The sequence below is a fragment of the Sceloporus occidentalis genome, unplaced genomic scaffold (assembly GCF_023333645.1).
Source record: "Sceloporus occidentalis isolate IW3139 unplaced genomic scaffold, rSceOcc1.0.p SCAF_328, whole genome shotgun sequence".
NCBI classification, from domain to species: domain Eukaryota; kingdom Metazoa; phylum Chordata; class Lepidosauria; order Squamata; family Phrynosomatidae; genus Sceloporus; species Sceloporus occidentalis.
Window position 1 is genome coordinate 48,099 of NW_028317308.1, and position 22,462 is coordinate 70,560.

The 22,462-nt window shown below is 42.5% G+C and overlaps 2 protein-coding genes across 2 annotated transcripts; one reads left to right on the plus strand and one right to left on the minus strand.

The window, feature by feature from the left end:
• Positions 1-7,578: 7,578 nt before the first annotated feature.
• LOC149274483 (ADP-ribosylation factor-like protein 5C) lies at positions 7,579-12,041 on the plus strand. The gene is made up of 6 exons (XM_089505419.1): positions 7,579-7,624; positions 9,239-9,299; positions 9,964-10,111; positions 11,003-11,086; positions 11,359-11,510; positions 11,993-12,041. Exons 1-6 carry the CDS (start codon positions 7,579-7,581, stop codon positions 12,039-12,041), a joined length of 540 nt encoding a protein of 179 aa, XP_089361545.1.
• Positions 12,042-15,617: 3,576 nt separating this feature from the next.
• On the minus strand, positions 15,618-17,507 carry LOC149274484 (dickkopf-related protein 3-like). The gene is made up of 4 exons (XM_089505415.1): positions 17,442-17,507; positions 16,433-16,607; positions 15,829-16,024; positions 15,618-15,675 (listed from the first exon to the last, which is right to left on the minus strand). The coding sequence occupies exons 1-4, from the start codon at positions 17,505-17,507 to the stop codon at positions 15,618-15,620; spliced, it is 495 nt and encodes a 164-aa protein (XP_089361541.1).
• Positions 17,508-22,462: the final 4,955 nt, after the last annotated feature.

The window sequence follows — 22,462 nt, forward strand, 5'->3', positions numbered from 1 at the left end:
AAGTAAAGAATATGATTTCAATAAAATGATTTCATTTATTGTAATTGGACTAAAATTCTGACTCACTACCCATTAATAGCGTCCACCTATCTGTGTGTATATATATATATATATATATTTATCTATCTATCTATCTATCTATATATATATATATATATATATATAACTGGGCACAGAGGACAACCACTGTCACTAAGAGTATTATGTTGTACAAAGCTGCATATTCTGCAGACTTTTCTTGCCAAAAGTGTTGATGTATTAACCAACCTGTTATGCCCCGAAGTATTATATCCCTATATATCGCGATGTCATTTACCACCTGTAGTGTTATCGAGTTTATCGTGATTTGTTACACCGATAATAACCTGCATTTATCATTCTTCACTGATTTACATTCTACTTGTCTGTTTTCAGAAGAATACACCTGAAAATGCCACAGTTTTGTAATGCCAGATACAGACTTTTCCAAACTTTTCCAAAGCAGAGAATTCACATCTTAAACTTTTTTTAATTGTTCCCTGACCTTGTGATGCGATAAATCGTCCTGTTTACTAGTTGCTCCTAGAACTTTATATACATGCGCAGCCTGCACAGGGAGAACATTGTCATCTCCTTCGAAAGTAATTCATCCAAGCTATTACTATAGTATCATTAAATATATAGAATCTTTCACGTGGTTCTTTATAACATTTATTTTACTCGTGCTACAACTAATTCAGGAAGCATAGCATAAATAATACTTTAGCTCACGGTAGCAACCATTGCTTTTTATATTCCGTCAAACAATTGTATATTGCATATTTTCATTTGGAAATCCTACCTCCAGAACGGATCAGGGATTAGGAAAGGTAGGTCATGCAGACATTGAGGGAGACTTTGTGAAAGGTGCCATACGGATAGTTTTGTGGCTTTTAAAGAATGGTGCAATATTTGGAACGTGTTTAGTTCCTTTAAAAGCTTGATAGGTTTATGTTTATTTTGACCTGATCAATGATTTAATATGGCCTGGGGGAGAAACCCATATTCTAACAAGCTGTTGTGTCACGGGAAATAAAATGTACATATTTTATAAAACTATGTGTTGCTAGGGCCGCCACAAAGTCTTTATGTTCTACGTAAGTGCCATGAACTATGTAAGATTGTGATTAGGACTCCAGGGACCATTACATAGGCTCCTATCCATTTAAGCCCCTGACCCCTTCTATTCTATGGGAAGGGATCTTACCCCGGGGGCGATGGTGCTGTCACTATAAGGTCCGTGTCTCTGATCTTTCCATCCTCACCTGAAACTCAGCAGGCCAACAAACCCCTGATCTTTCCCATCCCATGGCCTTGAGCATTAGGCAGTCGGTGATGCGCCATGATGTGTCGGCGCTGCGCCATGATGTGTCGGCGCTGCGCCATGATGTGTCGGCGATGGGCCATGATGTGTATATTGAATGTCCCATTGGATGAATAAACCACACTGGAGAAATAGTGCAGCAATCTAAATAGTTAATGTGTAGCCGGTTAAAGGCTTCCGCATGTATGCCTTCCTGAAACAGTCTATTTTGGTTTAAAGATCACATGAAAGAAAATGACCTTTCTGGGGTTTTTTGTGTGCGTGTGACGGGCCGTGGGGAGATTCACAGCAGCCGCCGACGCTTTGATATGTCGGTGTGAGGTTGGCAGAGATGGTAGTTTCGTGCCCATCTAGAAATAATACCCCGTAAAATTATAACATTTACCTGAGGCTTGTGCTCGTTTTACTCCATTACTCCAGCAGTGAGCAGTCCTAATTTACCCTAAATCATAAGAAAACAAAATACTTTAATTCTTGTAAAATAACAATAAGTGCCTGCTTGGATGTGAAGTCGTTATACGGCCTGCCACTGACTTGGTCTGTAATGTAATGCAGAATGTGTAACGTACACAATACTAGCAACAGCGGTCCAATCAGCAGGGCCGTTTCATTGGTTGCTATGGTAACAAGTCCACTTTTCAAACTTTGCACCAGAGTCACTTTCAAAGTATAGCATCCCTTGGCACAACGTGGCTACCAACCCATCATGGAAATCAAGTCTCTTGGTGCTGCACATGTTGGAAAGCAAAGTTAATATTTGTGTACGGAAGGGGAGACCAGCAGGGGTGGCCAGAGTTCTCCATAAACACCCCAAGCCTTAGCAAGGCGTGATTCGTACACCTAAAGCTTTACTTTATCTATCTGGTGAAATATCGATAAAATATACACATTTTATGAATGTAGGAGCTCTGCAGGCATCCAGATGTAAAAAGACATGTTTTATGTGTGCTGAGACTGACCCTGTGGGATTGTCCTAGAGGGGGGCTTTGCCAGGTGGAAGCCCACCCAAATACTTCTGCCCGGGGCGCCACTTGAGTATATTTTATGATGTGGAAAAGGCTTTTTTTATCCCATTTCCCTTTGTCATGAACATGCTGTATATCTGTATATTTCCAGAGAGCAGGTCTAGACGAGTAGCCCCGTACACGAAACACGTTTGGGAGAAACATGTAATACGTACTATCCGGACCCGTCCCAAAACACATTTACCGAAAGGAACAAATAAAAGAAGCACAGAAAGGATTCAGTCATTGTGTAAGATAAATACTGTTTTTGTTTGTTAAAAAAATGATTAAAAACACCATAATGGCTTCATGAAGAAATGCAAGCAAAACACTTAAAAAGGATTCATATAGTAGCCCAAAATCGTTAAATCAGAGCGGGTCAGGGGGCTGTGATTTGTGGATACAGAAATATATTATATGTTTGCTGTATTTCTTTATCTCGTGTATCTGTACTGCATTACTTTTATTGTTACTGTCTGGGCCCCGGTCGCATTTATCTTTGGTGACCCTGGTCGCAGTAATTCGCGCGGCTAAACATGCGGTGCCTGGACAGCAACAACGGTGCAAAACATGGTGAAAGGGCCGATATGTATAGGAGCTTGGAAGGTATGAATAAACTGTATATAGAGTATAGAACTTTTGTGTGACATTTTTCCCTTTTTAGCAAGTATGTTGCAGCTACAAATCAGTATTTAGTTCACTTCTGTCCTTACCTCTTGCCATTTGCTCGTATAACTTCATTGGCGACATCCCCTGAGCGGAAAGGGGTTTCTGGAGGTTCTTGGAAACGATCGGACTTCTTATCACCACAATAGTTTGAGGATCCAGTGCCAAGATCCTAGAAGAACATTGCTGGTTGTCGTAAATCCCGCAGATGCCGTCACAGAATCAAGCCGCCTAACTGCATGTAATGGGATCGCTGCATCACGCAACATGCAACGGATCACGCAATCTCTTTGTTTCTGCAAAGGACAAAAATGTGATACCGACCCTGACTGTAGAAAGGGTTAACAGACTATGTGCGAGGGCCGCTGAGCTTATGAATGCGTCTTCTGTGGCCCCCATTTAAAGTCTTCTCTCTTTTCAATGTGGTTACAAAATAAATACTATTTGAGATACCGGAAATCCTAACCCTCGTGTATTTTTTTTTAGGGTGTTTTATATGTTGTCGCATTTGGGGGTCACAGTTGGAGGGTAGCGCGTAAGACTGGTGCGTAAAACGCTGTATGGTCGGGGTTTAATGCCGCGTTTCTGCGCTGCAGGAGATTAACTGCGCCCGGATTAATAGTAACGTGGTTTCCGCTTGCCCTTTTAAGCCTATATCCGTCCCAAAAAGCCACGTGAAAATGTTTGATTTTTAAACGGAGCGTGACTCTGTCCCCACACAAACACCGCAGAAACTTTAAAACAGTCACACAGGGGCCAAAAATATATTTTATTTATTTATCACCAACAATTTAAACAGCGCCTCTTACAATACGTATACAATACACAGCATAAAAAGACCAGCTGATCCATCAGGCTTACAATCTATAAAGTGCGTGCCTCGCTGGGACGCTGGAGTGTCCCTTTAACTGAAGTCACACATGTACACAATACTGTGTATCGGTGTAGACAATGCTCTGCACTCCGGTAACCTCTCACAATCAGCTGATTCAGCAACAACGTAAATAAAAACACGTGGCAGAAAGCGCTTACGCGAGATGTCCTTCCCCGGCCGTTTCTCAGAATCTTTTTGTTTTGGCTCCACAATATTTACTAAAAATGTATCCTATATGTACTGCTACACAACACAGATCCGTGCGCCTCCCCCGTAACATCGCTACAAAATCCGCAGGCGCGCCGTAAATAAATCCAATGAAATCGAATTTGTGCATTTTGCATTGTGGATTTCACCTCCTGTTATCCCTCTTTAGCTATAAATAAAAGATCGAAGTCACAAAGCCCATAATTCTAATAAACGGTAACATCGACATCACATGTAATGCATAGGTGTGTATATAATATATATATATATATACCTCCTTCCTGTTACATCACCATGCATACTTATTACATCATCTAATCGTTAATGTGGAATGCGATTATGTGGTAATATTTTTGTTTGGAGACACAATGGAAAGCAATAAACATAGGCTTTAGTTCCTCTTATACTTGAACCTCCTTATATACAGGTATCAGGATAAGAGCCCCTTCTCTACTGACAACCAGGGGCTCCCAACTCCAAATGGCGGTGTTTGGTAATTAGTGGTATTTATCACACGCTGTCCCTATGGAGAGATCCTCGTACCCCAAATACACAGACCTCTCACCCCTCCTAATACACAGACATCAGGACACCTCTCACCCCTCCTAATACACAGACATCAGGACACCTCTCACCACTCCTAATACACAGACATCAGGACACCTCTCACCCCTCCTAATACACAGACATCAGGACACCTCTCACCCCTCCTAATACACAGACATCAGGACACAGACCTCTCACCCCTCCTAATACACAGACATCAGGACTCTCACCCCTCCTAATACACAGACATCAGGACACAGACCTCTCACCCCTCCTAATACACAGACATCAGGACTCTCACCCCTCCTAATACACAGACATCAGGACACAGACCTCTCACCCCTCCTAATACACAGACATCAGGACACAGACCCCTCACCCCTCCTAATACACAGACCCCTCACCCCTCCTAATACACAGACATAAGGACACCCCTCACCCCTCCTAATACACAGACATCAGGACACAGACCTCTCACCCCTCCTACATATCCAACATATCCACAGATACCTCGCCTGATTTCAGGGATACCCAAATAACTCCACCACCTAATTATAATCCATGGGACAGGAGATGACTACCTCTTACAGCACTCATTCTTACATAAATAGACTTGCATGTTCCTGGAGGAATTGTTCCTGGAGTTAGAACAGAGTGTTATTTATCATCGTTTCTCACTCGTGTCCGGCGCTTACGGCTTATTCTGCAACCACAGAACCGGTTAAACCACCACAAGAGCACCCGATTGGCAACTGCTTTTAAGGTTTAAATAACGCGTTGGTGGGAAACGTCAGTAATTACAACAGAATGGAGTCCATTTGGCTACTGGGGAAGAATAAATTGTACCCGCAAATCTCTGGTCTAATCTGTTGTGTTCACTGGTGATCCTATCATATGACATCATATATCATATAAGTGCTCACGGGCCCCAAATGATCCAAGGGGTCACTAGAGGACTAAGGGAGAAACCACGCTGATTTCTCATGTTATATCGCTGTGATGGATATATATAGTATGTATATATAATAATTGTATAATTATATGTATAATGTACACCCACTGGTCTCTTTGTTAGGGACACCTCGCTAGTACCGGGTTGGACCCCTTTTTGCCTTCATTCTTCGTGGCAGACGTTCTACAAGGTGCTGAAGAGATTCCTCAGAGATTTTGGTCCATACGGACGCAATGACATCACACAGTCGCTGCAGATTTGTCCACCACATTGCAATGGTGCTCTGTTGGATTGAGATCCGGTGACTGTGGAGCAGGGCCGGCCCAAGACTTAATGCCGCCTGGGGCAAAGTTTAAAATGACGCCCCCCCCCAGCCGACGCCGGGGGGGCGGCATTTTAAACTTCGCCGACGGCATTATCTACCCCCCTTTACCCCCCCCCCCCCTTTGTACTTACCTTTCATCAGTCCTGCGGCGAGTCTCCCTGCTCTGCCACGGTGCCGGCTTGTAATGCTGAGTGCCGGAAATTGACGTCACTTCCGTTACAAGCCGGCACCGAGACCAAACAGGGAGACTCGGCGCCGAAAGGGTAAGCGAAAACCACTCGCGCCCCTCTCTCTCCTCCGCTTAAAAAAAATTGCCCCACTCGGCTCCATTGTAGGGCCGGCTCTGCTGTGGAGGCCGTTGGAGTTCGGTGACCTCATCGTCATGAAACCAGTTTGAGATGATGTGAGCTGGAAGCAGCCATCAGAAGACGGGGACACTGCGGTCATAAAGGGATGGACGCGGTCAGCAACAATACTCAGGAAGCTGTCGCGTTTAAACGATGCTCAATTGGTACTAAGGGGTCCAAAGTGTGCCAAGAAAATGCCCCCCACGCCATTACACCACCAGGCTGACCCGCTGATAAGAGGCAGGATGGATCCCGGCTTTCATGTTATTTACACCAAGGTCTGACTCACCAGACCGGGCAACGTCCTTCCAGTCTTCCATTGTCCAGTTTTTTGGTGATTCTGTGTGAATTGTAGCCTCGGTTTCCTCCAATATTTATAATAATCATTCGTTTTACTCCAGTAACTTTTTGCTCTGATTGTTTGCGATCGGTGAATGCGTGACGTCCCGCGATCCGCCCGGCTGTCAAAACTTTCCAGAGAACGAGACGTTAAGACTGGAAACCAGTTTGAGGAAATGGTTTTCTCGGAGTTCTACCAGTTACTGTAAACGGAGGGGGGGGGGGGGGGCGCAAAGAAAGCTTTTTGCATAAGAAAAAGCCACTCGATGTTGTTTGGCAGGCAAATTATTACAGAAATTGGTTTATCTGCCGCATAAAAAATGACAACTCCTGGATCCTACGATCTGATGGCGGAGAAGACCCTTTCGGCCGACTAATCTGCTCATTTGGACCTTAATCATTCTTTGGTCTTTTCTTTGATTCAGGAGCCATGGGTGCTTAAATTCCCTCACTGTATAAGTCTCTACCACTTCTGCTGGGACTCTGCTCCACCTAAATACCACCACATCTAAAGTATGTAGGGTGCAATCTCTCACCCCCCCTGTCCCTGTAGAAGATCGGGGTGAACACGTAGTGAAAGTTCTCATCAGATTGTATTTTTATTTACATTTATTCATGAAATCGTTCCTCGATTCTCTTAAAAGGAAAGAGCTCTGCGGATCCGCCCCCGGGCCTGTTTGTGACGATCTGAATTCGAAATCATCGGCCCCTCCTTTATGACGTCATGCTCCATAGATGGGCGCTTCGGTTCTTACCCGATTTGCGACATCCTGAGGACTTCCCCGGAACACCCAGCTACCGGGAGGCGTGGAGTGTGTGACGTCACCGCGATTTAAATGCCTTGGAGAGATGCTGGATCCTATTGAGCGGGGCGAATCGCAACTTGTCGGGACTGCATCGCGCTATCGCGACCGGAACCTGGGAACCCTGTTGTATTGATTTTTTTCATCCGGATTTGAATAACAAATAACTGACAATGGGACAGCTATTCACTAAACTCATGAGCATCTTTGGCAATCGTGGTGAGTTCTAGAGGCCAATTGTTATGTGCTGATCGTTCTAAACTATTCTATAACTAGATATACTATTCTATATATACCGGTATATACTATGTGTAACTATTCTATATACTATGTGTAACTATATACTATTCTATATATACCATGTATAACTATATACTATGTATAACTATTCTATATACTATGTGTAACTAACTATATACTATTCTATATATACCATGTATAACTATATACTATGTATAACTATATACTATTCTATATACTTTGTATAACTTCTATATACGCTGTGTGGTTACTTTGTGGCGACTTTCAGGTTGTGAGGTTTGTTTACTAAACAAATAAATAACACAATAGTGTCTTAAAAGCAGGTGATGTTTTTGTTATAATAATAATTGAAGCTCCATCCTGGCTGTTGATGAGCGCTGGCTTCTAACCGGTGAGAGACTCTGCTCCCGCAGCTGTACATGAAGTCTTTGGGGAGTGTGAGTGTGAGGGTGAGTGTGAGTGTGATCGCTTGTTTTGCCCCGGCTGGGGGTAGACGATCTGCCCCGGATCTGGAGGCTGTTTCTGGACGCATTGTTCTGGGCGTCTCTGCGGCCGGCGCTTGGTGTTTTTGTGAGATTAGAGGCGCTGGGGTTTGAGACTCTACCCCCCTCTCTCCACCTCCCCCCCTCTCCACCTCTCCCCCCCCCTCTCTCCACCTCCCCTTCCCGATTTCTTTATTAAACTTCTTCAAGGGCTCATCAGGAACCCCGTGCAGCCATCAGCTGTGAAATGGGGACCAAAAGGGGCATATTCACTAAAAGAAGAGGAAAGTTTTTAGAGGGCGGTTGTGATTTAATATACGTTTATAGTAAGCTGCTTCTGCAGAAGCTTGACTCGCCCTCTGTAATTACAGCGAGTCATATGCTGTTCTAGATTGTAAGCTCTTTTGAGCAGGGACTTCCTTGCCTTTTGGTTTCTGTAAAGCCAAACTGTTATGATCTACCTGTCTCGTATACCTTTTGTACAGCTCAGCAGAATATGACGGCGCTATATATTTCCATATACACGCACACTATAATATTCCTCTAGGTTGTAAGCTTGCGAGCCGAGTCTCTCCACCGACTGTATCGGTTTGTCTTAGTCTGTCAATTCTTGTCTCGTCGGACCCCTTGAATTTATGTATTGTGTTAAGCGCTGCGTAAACTGTTGGCGCCATATAAATTGATGATAAGAATGTAAAAGTTGATGGTGCTTACACTCGTTTGATACAACAAGTTCTTCGCTTAGGGGCTATTGCTGTAAAAGTTCACACAACTACCGCGTTATCTTTATTTCGATCTGTCACCTCCGTGGTACTTGGTCTGCTAAACGTTCTCAGTCCTCCCCGACTTCCTGTTTTGTAAAACTTTGGTAGACTGCTTGTTGGGGTTAGACTGCTTTTTGGGGTTAGACTGCGTTTGGGGTTAGACTGCTTTTTGGGATTAGACTGCTTGTGGGGTTAGACTGCGTTTGGGGTTAGACTGCTTTTTGGGATTAGACTGCGTTTGGGGTTAGACTGCGTTTGGGGTTAGACTGCGTTTGGGGTTAGACTGCGTTTGGGGTAACACTGATTCTGTCCCTCTTTTTCCACAGAGCACAAGGTGATCATTGTAGGTTTAGATAATGCCGGGAAGACCACCATCCTGTACCAATTGTAAGTATCCTACTTTCGCACCCCACCCCCGGCAGATGGCCTGGGGGTATTAAGACAAAGGGTTTGACTTCGAAACAGGACAAAGGGACAGCGTAATTAACATATGACCATCAACAGGATGCAGGGGCAAAGGGTTGCTAAGTTTTCCAACCCTTGAATATTTGATAATCTTGTTATAGTATTGATGACTCCTTTTGTCTCTCAACTGAAAGCAAATCTTGGTAAAAAAGCAGGTTATGCTTTAGTGGGCCGTGCCGGACAGGCTATATGCCTCTGTTCTCTTAGCCCAGATAGCCTGGCTCCCTACCCTACGGCCTGTAGGGAAACAATAGAATGAGTCTACAATAGTCTGTCGCTGACTAATGGAAGGAAGGTGCTTCATTGTGCAAGCAGGACTTCATTTGCATTGCCATAAAGAATCCACTCGGTGTGGTTTGTGAGCAGGCAGGCGCATCCAAGATATCACATGGCCAACAATAATGGCGGCCTCCTCTCTCCATCTTAAAAAGTGGGGAAAATTAAGAAAAAAAATGCACATTTCATAATTTCACCGATCATTTCCAAACTAGGGAACCCAGTCATGTGTATTTTGGCAAATTCAATTACATTTTCCAGCTGCTGCCGTAAATGTAACTAACTTTGTTAATTCTATCCCATCCTTCAGCCTGATGAATGAGGTCGTCCACACGGCCCCGACCATCGGCAGTAACGTGGAGGAGATTGTGATTAGGAACACGCACTTCCTGATGTGGGACATCGGAGGACAGGAGACGATCCGAGCCACGTGGAACAGTTACTACTCCAACACGGATGTAAGCGTCGCACGGCGAACTGCACTCTGATTTCAGCGCAGCTCGTATCGCGCGTAATAATATATGAATATTACCACCTCCTCCTGGGTATTCCTATTCAACGGAAGAAAAATGTTTGTAATATTCTGAAACTAGAGGCGCAGAGGCTTGGCTGTAATGCCAGGAATTTTGGTTCCATAAAAGGGGTGATGGGAACACACATGGGGTAAGCATAGAGCCGTCCTGAATATAAGACTATGGCAAGGGCCGAATAATCGGTGGTTTTACAGCATGAAAAAGAATGGGCAGACTGGATGCGCCACGCGGCTCTTTCCGCCTTAAAGCCTGATATTATTTATATTGGAGTATTTGTGTGTGTATATGTGTATATATATATATATATATATATATGCGCGTGTGTGACAGCCGCTCTTTGCTTGCCGTCATTATCTGCAGTGAGCCCGAGCTGCCCCCCCTTTTCCTGGAACACTCGATACCGCGCATGCTCGGAGCTTCTCCCCATTCCTAGAATTCCACGCGCGCTCCGTGCCTGCAAGGACTCTCTCTTTCGTCATCAGAACAGCAAACGCTTCCGCGCGCTTACATTTTGTTTCCCGTTGCTGGGTTCCCGGTGGGATCGAACCTTTTCCGGATTCCGTGTATACTCGAGTAACCGGACCCCCCCCCCCCCCCATTGCTGACATACTACATGCAGATCCGCTGGGCTATCCCCGGATTCTGATACCCGGCTGTACCGTCCTGCGTATTCATATTAACTACTGGGGAAACAGCCCGTGGCGCTCTCTCGAATGTCTCTTCTGAGTGAAATCGATGGCAGTAAAACGCGAAACCTGCTCTGAGCTTTTCTTTATCAGCCACTCGCTGACTCTGTGACTTCTGTGACTCTTTCAGTTTCTTATATTGGTGATTGACAGCACGGACAGAGAGAGGCTTCCGGAAACAAGGGATGAGTTGTACAAGATGTTGGCACACGAGGTGAGTCTGAGTGTTGTAAGGGTCAGAACCCCCCCCCCATTTAATGATTAAAAGCGTGTATACAGGGTACATGCTCCCCAGGGAGGAACGTGTATAGAACCGTTCACGATTGCATGGAGTCCAAATAACACGGAACCGACAGATCCATAGAAGACGTAAACTTAGATCTTACGGTACCGCGGCACGATATATACAAAAGAATACAATATGCGTCATTCTATAAGCACAATAAACCTCCACCGAGTGAAAGCAAACGATCTGTGTTCGTTCAGGACTTGCAAGATGCAGCCGTGTTGATTTTCGCCAATAAGCAGGATGTGAAAGACTCGATGAGTGCCTCCGAGATCTCGTCTTCACTTGCACTCAGTGCCATCCGGGACAGAGCCTGGCACATTCAGGGTTGTTGTGCCCTGACCGGAGAGGGGTAAGTCTTAGTTCGGTGTACATTAACCATGCTGTATACAGATTAACCTTCTTTTGCATATTATATATATATATTAGGTGATTTCTATATTAAATGATTAGATTTTGTTCATAAGTTAAATTGTGAAATATGGTTGTTTGAGCATGAAATGCGATACTGTGTATAGTAACGTCCTTTACCATTTAAGTAAATAGGTTTTATTAAATTTTTTTTTATGTGATATTTTCGGCGACTTTCAGAGCTCAAACCACACTGAGCTGATACTTTGTGGCAATGCTAATGAAGTCCTCTGTGCTTTACTGAAATCCATCCTCCATAGCGTTTAGTCAAAATGGTGATTTAAGACTGAGCAATTCTACTTAAAACAAGGTCATGTGATAAGTTGTTGGCGCTTTTATCTCTGGCGCGAGATAACAGAGTTAGAAAACAAAGAAAGAAAAATACCAAACAATTTCTTATAATCTATTTGGTTTTATCGCCAGGTTACCAGCTGGATTGGATTGGATGAAATCTCGTGTGAGCGCCGAGTGACAGACATGCCTTTTTTTTTTAATTCTTTTTAAGAGAGTCGGAAAACTTAATTTTTTATTAAGTGACAAAAGTAGAAGCTGCAGCTTCTATCGTATTTTTTCGAATGAGTAATCTGTAAATTACTTGGACTTGCGCAGCCTTCAGCAGTTTGTCTGCTTCCCCCCGACATTTCTCTGTTATTTATAAATTGCTTTTATTGTTTTTGTAATGGAAGCGATATTTTTGATTTCTGTGTCCAAGGACTTCTTCACAGAACAGACAAAGGGTTTGGATAGTCTCTGGCTTTAACCCCTTAAGGACAATGGGCGGTCCCTAAACCCATTGAAAACAATGCATTTTGAGCCCGTACGGGCTTTGTCATTAAGGGGTAGTGTGCATTTGCGCTGTGTTCTTGGTATCTGAACGGTCAGCCTTGGTCCCCGGCTGTGCTCCTTCTCACCAACGTTCAAGGCATGCGTGCCGCTTTCTTCTGAAGTTGGATATTTTCTCTCTCTCTCCTTTCTCTCTCTCTTTTCTCTTTTCTCTTTTTTTTCTCTTTTTTTCTCTTTTCTCTTTTTTTTCTCTTTTTTTCTCTTTTCTCTTTTTTTTCTCTTTTTTTCTCTTTTCTCTTTTTTTCTCTCATTTGAATGGACAATCTCCACCGGCCCTTATTGCAATCGGAGCCAAAGCATTATATGCTGCTGTGTTTTTAAATTGGGGACCAGAACAAAAACTGTATTTCTCGATCTGCAGGGTTTGAAATCGGCAGCCAGTCAAACAAAGGTGCTAAAATGTATTAATGCCTTTACTCGTGCCGTGTGTATGTAACATGTATGATATGATGATATGAGAGATATCTCACACATAGCAGATGTCTCAATATCTGTTTCTTTTACAATAAGCTGAATTTCTAGAAGTTGGGGGGGGGGGGATTTTATATTTGTTTTAAAATGTATATCGTGTAATAATAGGGTTTGTTTGTTTGTTTTTTTTTTTTAATGATATTTTTGGACCTGTTGCTGATGGAGGCCTGCAAGAATCCCTTGGTTAGGAAGAGGTTACAAATGCTTACATTTTTATACTGTGTATATTTCCTTGATACATTTTGTATTTATATATTTTTTTTACTGTACAGCTCAAGTTTCCTTCTCCTAGAACGGTCAACTTATCCATAAAACATGATTGTAATCTGTTCAGTAATTATAACTGGATATTGTAGAGCATCGGTCTGGGAGATACTTAAATAGGGTCATAGTGTTTGTTTGTTTGTTTGTTTGTTTTATTAAAATGTGTTTTTGAGGTTGTACCATGGTCTACCGTTTCACAGATATAGAACATAATTGACCATAACTCAGACAACTTGTTCAGTCTCTAGATTTTGTGTGCTATACAAGCGCGTTAACTTCTGCGTTTTTGTGGTGGTTTTTGTTTTATACACAAACTTGACTTATTAAAACGTCGTGAAGGTGCGATGCCGGATGCAGGGAATTTGGGATGTACAATGAAACCTTTTGTTATTGCTCCACCTGGTGCTTTGGAATATTCCAAAATAAAACTGTATAGATGGAAATTAAAGTTCATATGAATGGTTCATTGGTGCGATTACCTCCTTGTGTCGGGGAGTGTGTGCAAGTGTCTTGTGCGTGATCCGTCCTGTGTCTAGATGTGTAAAGTGCTGATGAACAATAAACATCGCTCTGTTTTCATACTACCGGGGTAATATTAAATACTGCGATAAAGTGGGGTATCTCTCGCTCGTGTTTCTAGAGGTTCTACGTCCGGTTTACCGAATGCAGGTCGTCTGATTTGTACGTTGCGTGAGAGCGTTACCCGCTCCTGTCTGTGTTCTGGAGAAGTAGCTTCTACTCCCTCGATATGGGGGGTCGTTAGAGGACCAGCGTTTCAAACAGACGCCACAATGGGGAAGTTCATATAATCCGGTTTGTTTGTTTGAGGGGCTCCCCCTGTCTGTGTGTTTGTCAGACATATAATTGGGTGGCAGAGAGTATTTATCACTCTTGCCCTGCACTGACGTGCTCACCGCTGTGTGAGAATTTGACGGTATTTAGTAAGAATGTATGTGTATGTATGTGTATATATATATATATATATATATATATATATATATATATATATATATAGATATATACATACATATATCATGACCTACAATTATTGCAGTTTTCCCTAATTTTGTATGTGTGTATATATATATATATATATATTTATTTTTATTTTTATTTTTTTTCTCCCCAAACGAGTGAGGCTATTAAAGTGTATTGTTGAACCATGTAACTGCGTTGTTCTGTCTCTAGTTCGTGTGCCTGTAGCATAATGTTTGGTAGGTTGTGTGTCCTCTATCTCCCGTTGTACTGCACACTCAAAACAATAAAGATTGTATGAATACGGAACGGACAATCGTGGTCTTTTTTTAAATCCTGGTTCTCTTTCTCCCCTTCACCAGGAAAATACAATTTTAATAGGACATTTTATCTAAATAAAGCCAGATATTAAAATAGCAAGATAGTAAAATTAGTTAAACGAGACGCTATTGACTGAGCGAGTATGTGGTTTTTTGGTTTGTTTTTTTTGACTGGTTGTCAGGAGAAACCATCTTCTCTCTGATTAGAACATGGCTTAGGTTCGCCAAATTGCATCTGTATAATCCACAAGAATTCTAGAACAATGACCTTTGGACAGAGGAGACTGAAGTAGAGATGTTTGCCGATAGACTGTTTGGTGAAAACCAAACACAGCGTCTCAGAACAAACAGCTCATCGCAACTGTCAGGCACGGCGGTGGAGGGGTACGTAAATAAACCCCAAAGGGCTCGTATTGCTGCCGCAGGAACTGGGAACCGGGCCGTCATTAAGTGCGCCATGAACTTCTCTGTAAACCAAAGTATTCTAGAGTCAAATGTGAGGCCATCTGTCCAACAGCTAAAGCTTGGCCAAAAATTGAGTCATGCAACAGGACAATGGTCCCAAGTATACCAGCAAATCTACAATGAGTGGGCCAAAATTCCTCCACAAAGATGCGAGAGACGGATAAAGTCATACAGAAAACGATGAATTCAAGTTATTGCAGCTAAAGGTAGTTCTACAAGCTATAGAACCATAAGGTGTACTTAGTTTTTCACACATGGCTTCTCCAGTTTAGCTTTATTTTTGTTAAATAACACGGTGTAATACGTCATGTGTTGTTCATCTGAAGTTGTATGTACTTTATTCTAGATCTCCTAAGTAACAGGTGATTGTTATAATGTCCTGATATGTAAAACCACATAATTCAAAGAGGGCCTACTTCCTTTTTACACGAATATATATGATATATGAATCTGCTTATTGTTTAATATGTGAAGGACAGGCTTGAATTTGTTGTATAAAGATACAGCCATATACTAGTTTTATAAACATGCTAATCGAGACACAAAAACAGTAGGGGTGATGGGGTGACATTCACCAATATACCACCCACATACAAACAACCAATGGCTATTCAAGGACAAAGCTAACACAGTGTTTGACCAATAAACATCTTTATTTATAAATCTGTATTTACAGGCTATTTACAAAACATTAGGCGGGGGTGGATTTTTCACTCCGAGGGGGCCGTGCACTTCCAGTCTGAACTGTGACTGTAAACAAACTCTTTCCTGTGAAACAAAACATACGAGAGGGGGAGTTAGCGAGAGCCGAGTATACTGACACAGATTAAGGCTGCGTGTAAACAAGCACCTGCTGCACCAATGATTGCCCCCTGCCACCCAAGCTCACTCTTGATTGCCATGCCAGAAATGAGTACTTACTCTCGGAGGGGCATTTTGGAGCTGCAGACAAGTCCCTCGTCACATGGACATTGCTGGTTGATGCTGAAAGCCAGGCCACCTTCTGGAATAAAACATCTCTCCCCAGCAGGGATCTTACGTTTGCAAATCATCTCCCCGTGATGCCTGGCACAACACATTGACGGGGAGCAGTCCTCATCCTGCTGACAGCGGGACCCTGATGGAGGGGGAACAATTATGAGTAAAGGCTACAATTTCCATTTAAAAACCGCTCCTACCTCGCTATCCTATACGCTATGCTATACGCTATGCTATACGCTATCCTATACGCTATGCTATACACTATCCTATACACTATGCTATACACTATGCTATACACTATCCTATACACTATGCTATACACTATGCTATACACTATCCTGTACACTATGCTATACACTATCCTGTACACTATCCTATACACTATCCTATACACTATCCTATACACTATCCTGTACAAGCTCTCAGGCCGTGCACTAGTTATTATCTATTAGAAAAGCTAACGAAAAAGTGAGTAACACAAAACAAAAGGTTAAAAAATACTGGTATTAGGACATAGGTTGTTATATCAATTAGCGCAATTTACCTTCACGGCCTCCTGGGATGATCTGTTGGCATCTCCCGAACATACAGCCCAGACCACGGACACACTGAGAATCTTTGCGACAGAACTGGCCTTCGTGGCGGAGAGCTACGCACAGCCCAAAATGACGGTCGCAGAACAGACCTTTACCGCATGCCCGGTCATGGTCACACGTCACCTGAAGAATTCACGGAGAAAACGTATTAAACGGCAAAGTTCTATAATAATATTCATGGTTTTTGGAGATACAAACTAGCAATGCCTAGTTTATGAAAAATGTAAGTTATGAACGGATTCTGATCGTAAATGTTAATGCTGCAATTATTTATAAACTGAAGTCAGTCTAGCGATATAATAAGAATAATAATAATGATAATAATATAAAAAAAGAAGACCAACATAAATGGTCCAAAAGGTTTGTTACGTAACAAAAAAGTCTGCTTCACACATAGAATAAAAAATAATATTCATCACATACATATAACTAACATCATAATTACATCGAGAACATAAAATATGGATGCCAAAAACAACGTGTATCTACACTAAACGTCATTCCAAAGCATGTTTGGAAGCAAATGTTGAATTCTAGAACTCCCAGAAATTATAGAGTTTGTCAAAGCCTCAAAATGTAACTGAGCTTCGCCTTTCAGGTCCTGACACGTATAGTAATCTGATGGAATACTACATAACAAAAAAGTATCTTTACGACTTAATGAACGGAAATGGGAGACGGGCAGGAGCTTGCCTGGTTCAACACAGGAGAAAAATGGTGACAAAAATGTCAAACTAGAATGTAAAGAAATATTACTTTATGAAAGAATTTCTATGTATTTGTTATTTTCGCGAAACAGAAACCTAAGAATCTACTACGGTCTATTTTTTTTTTAAATAGTACATAGGGAAATCACTACTTCGTTAGAGAGAAACGTATCTAAAGACATCTTTGGCAGATCCAAACATAACGCCGTTCTGTACAATGAGCTGTGTGGGGGTTCGAGGGAGAACTTACCGTGGTCCCCTTGATTGTTGGCATCCTGGGGAGTCCGGCTGCGTCCTGCGGTTTGTTATAAGGCATTGATAGCATCCAGGCCCAAATGTGTCCATTGCCAAAGGGGAGGAATGAGAGAAGCAAGGAGAGCAGCAGCTTCATGGTGAAAAAAATGTGATATAGAGACTCAGGACAGCGACCCCTGCTATATATAATGAGAAGGGGTTCCTCCCCCAGATCATTCTGCACCCTGCTCACTGTTTGCCAACATAATGGGGCAATCAGTATTTATCAGCTTAAGTTAATCACTACCCCCCCCCCCTTCTCAGACCCAGAACAATTTCCCACCCTGCAGAGAAACAAACCCAATTACACCGGACCCTGCGGGGTATTCATTAGTGTCGCTCACACACATGCTAATAGGAATTTAAACCCGCTGCATTTATGTATGGAGTCATCGCAGGAGTTCCAATGAGATTCCACAGAGTGCTGCGTTTTCTGACATTCAAAGCTCCGTTTTTTTCACTTGCGTGTTAAAAAAAATAAATGAATGGCTTTTCCAATACAAGCTTACTTTTCGCAGTAATAATTCAGCTGCCAATATCATCAGAAAGAGTGGCACGCAAAGTGATACATTTATTAAACCAGACTGGGTAACATACGGCGTAGGATATCACGTCGCGAGACGCTAGCGCTTACGGGAGGCAAGTCAACCGGCGCACAGAGATTTAAGCCTTGGCATGCATGATGCTTTTTGTCATTTGGGGCTATTTGTTAGAAGATTATGAATAAAACGCCCAACCCATTCATCAGACTGCACGGTACGATGGGAGAGTGAAATGCGTTATCTATAGATTTAATAGAATTTACACAAGACCAGGGATTTGAACCATACTGAGCTCTAACAGATCCTAACCCAAATGCGCACACCCTACACGAACAACAATATACCCCGTAACCACACCACTGACACTCGGTTTATTATTTACATGCATGCTATCAGGTAAACACTGCCTAATATATATCTTACTTAGTAGGGATCCTCCAGACTCCTGTCTTTTACCCCCCTCAATAACCCAAGATTCTAAGGGACAGAGAGTATTTGGAAATCGGTGGCATGGATCAAAAGAGTGACATTTGCTTGGAAAGATGTGTGTTTGACGACAAAACATTATAGCAAGCCTAACAAAAATGTAGCATATTCTTAAGCCTTTTTAAAACATTTTCCACAGCACATTGTATAGAATATAATATTTTTCAGGGCCGCGTAGTTCATTGGATGCTGAGATTGATTGGCGAATGCCTCGCTAATAACATCCACACGGCTCCGCCAATCATACCCCTAAGCCGCAGTGCATGGCCCAGTAGGAGATCAATGACTGAATGAACATTTTTGAATCCACCTCAAACCCCCCCCCCCCCCGGCTATGACCGCAGTACACAACAAGGCTTTAAAACAACAAGGAGGTGCGTGACGCTATTATTACTGTATTCATAAAATACCCAATAATGCTCGAGGAGCCGCCACTTTACACCTGTATTCAGATCGCTCAATCGCTGGCATTTTGCTTTGTTTAGGCCACCTGATATTTGTTGAAACGGCACCGGCATGATGCGGAGCCCTGGCCAAACCACGCACAATCTCAGACCCCCTTCAAACTGGATAGATTTACAGCTTGAACCCTACTAGAAACTTCCTTACTGTTATTCACTATTTCGTTCTTGCCCCAAAATGGGCATAATTTATTACTTTTCTGTCCTAAACTCAATTACCTCTTGTATTTAAAGACTTGCTTGCACCTTTTAGCTGCTCATTATGTATTATTTTAAATCTTTCTAACCGGTATAATAACTGCTACACGGATCGGGAGAAGGGCGATACTTAAACTCAGGAAGCTAATGCGCCATACGATTCCCGGGAAATATCTCGATACTTTTATATCTGAATCTAAACGTTACTCAAAATGCAACAGGAACAATCGGGAGGAATCATCATATAACTAATGGGAAGTTGCACTTTTATTATAACGCTTATACGCGTGTTATACGTGTTATACGCACATTTTACATACATATAGTTTATTATGCTGATCACAGGGCTACTTTTTGTTACTTGCTGTGATTAGACAGACATATGTAGCATCGTGATACGGGTTCTCCCCGTGGGTTAAATTGTTTGCACGTGCCAATAGTTAACGGGGCCATGTCCATCTATAACGGAAACACTTGTCCGGTTTAAGGTGGTTGTACAGTGTGATTTATTAAACGTTAGGCTAAGTGTGCATACGCAGTAGTGGATGAACACACAGCCCCAGCAGCAGGTATCCAGGAAGCCGTTGTGTGTGCCATGAGCCACCCCCCAGCCTTGCCGGTAATTAGTGATTGAATCATTAATTGTGTGATCCATCTCGTCAGACCCTCCTGGAGACAAGATCCTGCTGGGCGGTGTGTGCAGAAGATAAATACCGAGCGGCCAGCTCTGCGGGGGATCGGGGCTAGTTTATAAGTGTTTGGTAAATATTCCGCTGAGCCATTAACCCACCCCGAAGCGGTATAAAAACTTCATGTCAGATTAGTTAATCCCCTGCTATAATATGAATGGTACACCAAATTTACATTTTATGGTGATCGGGAGTCAGACAAAACCAATTCCTCAGCCCATCAGGAAGGAAATGGATTTGGGACAAGTTTGCGGACTTTTTGCTTTACCTAATATTATTAAGACTAATAAAAGGCTGAGCCAATGACAACTAAAGTGCAGATCTAGAAACACAGAATTTGATGGCGGATTCCCATTCGGCCCTCCTCTGTATGTTATTCCTGCTGTTAGGACCTTAACTGGCCCTTGGTCTCGCCTCAGATTCAGGACGGCCATATGCCTATCCCGTGTTTAAATTCCCTCTACCAGTTCCACTTATCCACCAACCTCTCCAAAAAAATCTAAACCTCTGACCGTCTACTTTAAGATGATGACCTCTCGCCCCTCACATTTTCCCCTTGAAATAAACTTCCCTCCTGTACTTCGATATATCCCTCCTAACGTTTCTATCACATCCTCATATTCTCTCCTCCGAGATTTATTGAGATCTCTTCCTTCAAGCCATTGACCGTCTCAGTGGTCCATCCGCGAGCTCTCTCTAGAAGGTCTATGTCTATCTGCTCTATTAGAGACGTCTGTGGATGCATAGGCACCGCCATCATCCTGCGCAGCTATAGAACCATACATATTGACTTTTGAATTTCTCCTGAGGAAGCCGACATTGAAGTCGGCGAAACGCGTTGAGAGACTTTATAATCATCGATATTTGGACTTTATAAGGACTGGCTGAGTACCATTTCCACTTTTGTGAAGGACATCCTCACACTGCTTTTATGCATAACTCATTTGTTATGCCCATCCGTTTGTAAGTTTTTTACCTTAATTTATTAAAGAAACACCAATTTTTTCGTTTCCTATCTTCATCACAGAAATCCCAAGACAGAAAAGAGTCTGGTTTTTTGATGAGCAATCACTTTCAAGTACACTTGTGAGTGCAATTAATATTAAAATTTTAATTTTCTGTTAAAATTTATTACGCTACATTTGTTTTATTTTTCTCCCACATATCTATGCGCCCCGGTTTTTTGTCAATATACCGTTTCTAATAACACTTGTGAGGAGTGTTAATCTACGGGAGCAGCAAGATCTGTAGGGTATTGTATACTATTTATATATTTTTGTAGATTCACCCATTTGTGGAGGTGTTCCTATTTCGTTCTATATTGCAGCTATTGAACCACCTCTGGTGTTTGTTGGGGGGATCCAATGGCCGGTTGCTGCGTACCCCAAGGCGACCAAGCAGGTGACCCTCGTGCCCTGTGTTAAATAAATGTTCAATATTTCAAATAACGTTGATATTCCCAAAAACAATGTTCATTTAAATGTGTATTATTAAGGACTAACCAGGGAAAGTTTTTATCAATAAGTATGGCTAAGTTGTCACATTATTATGCACAGTTAAAGACGGACGAAATGCCAAGAAATCTCACCAATTTGACTATGTATAACGGCATGCCGCTCTGTTTGTCCATGGGATTTGGCTTTGTCTGGTTCGTCTCCCCTACCTGTTCCATAATGAGCCGTTAACGCAGTATTTGCTTTCCCAACCCCTTTCCTGGTTCACCTTCCATAGTCAAGTAAAAGTAATACCCACATCTTATTCTTAAGCAAAACACTGGCTGGGTGAATGAATGGGCAGCTAATTGTATTTATCTGCCACTTGGTGGAATGGAAGTCCAACGCAGGACCAGCGTGAAAACCATCAGTAATGCACACGCCGTACCGCGAATACTTATACTAAAGCCGTATTAATACACAAAATTATACTGCAAAAATCACCAAGTAATACTGGGTTTCAAGTGATTTTTGTTGCATTCTCCGTAATATCGGATGTTATTTTGAAGCCACGGCATGTCAGACTATTGTTTTTTTATTCCGTGGGTGAGCTAGGTCCAGAAGCATAAACAACCTACTGAAAACACCATAAGTGAAGAAATTCACAATATGAGCAGAATGGTACCTGGAACTCTCATGGTTTGACCCTGAACATCCCGGTCTATGAAGGGGGCCGCCTGGGGCCGACTGATTGAATTGGATTGTTTTGAACGCTTATTGGTCATTATAATTTTAGCAGCAACCCAGGAATCTGAATGTTTATGCCTTTTATGCGTTTTAGGTTCGTATTGTGTTGCGTATATTTGGAGCTCCTGCCACACAGGTGCCTCAGTAATGGCGTCCACTGATTGAGTTCCTTGATAAGCAATATAGCCAAAAAACATAGATAGGACCCGCCAAGCTCGGGGGGCTTTGATGTAGTGGCGGGCTAAGAAATATATGGCCAACTAGCGTGACGGAATATCTCAGACTTATGGCTTACATAGGTGTTTGGTGAATGGGTATGCGGGTTTTTTAATTTTCCCTCTGAATCCCCATAAAATTAGGTGAAGTGATGGAAAATCCCCTCCCAGTTTATCAATTCAGGTGTCCTGATTTCAGAAATACC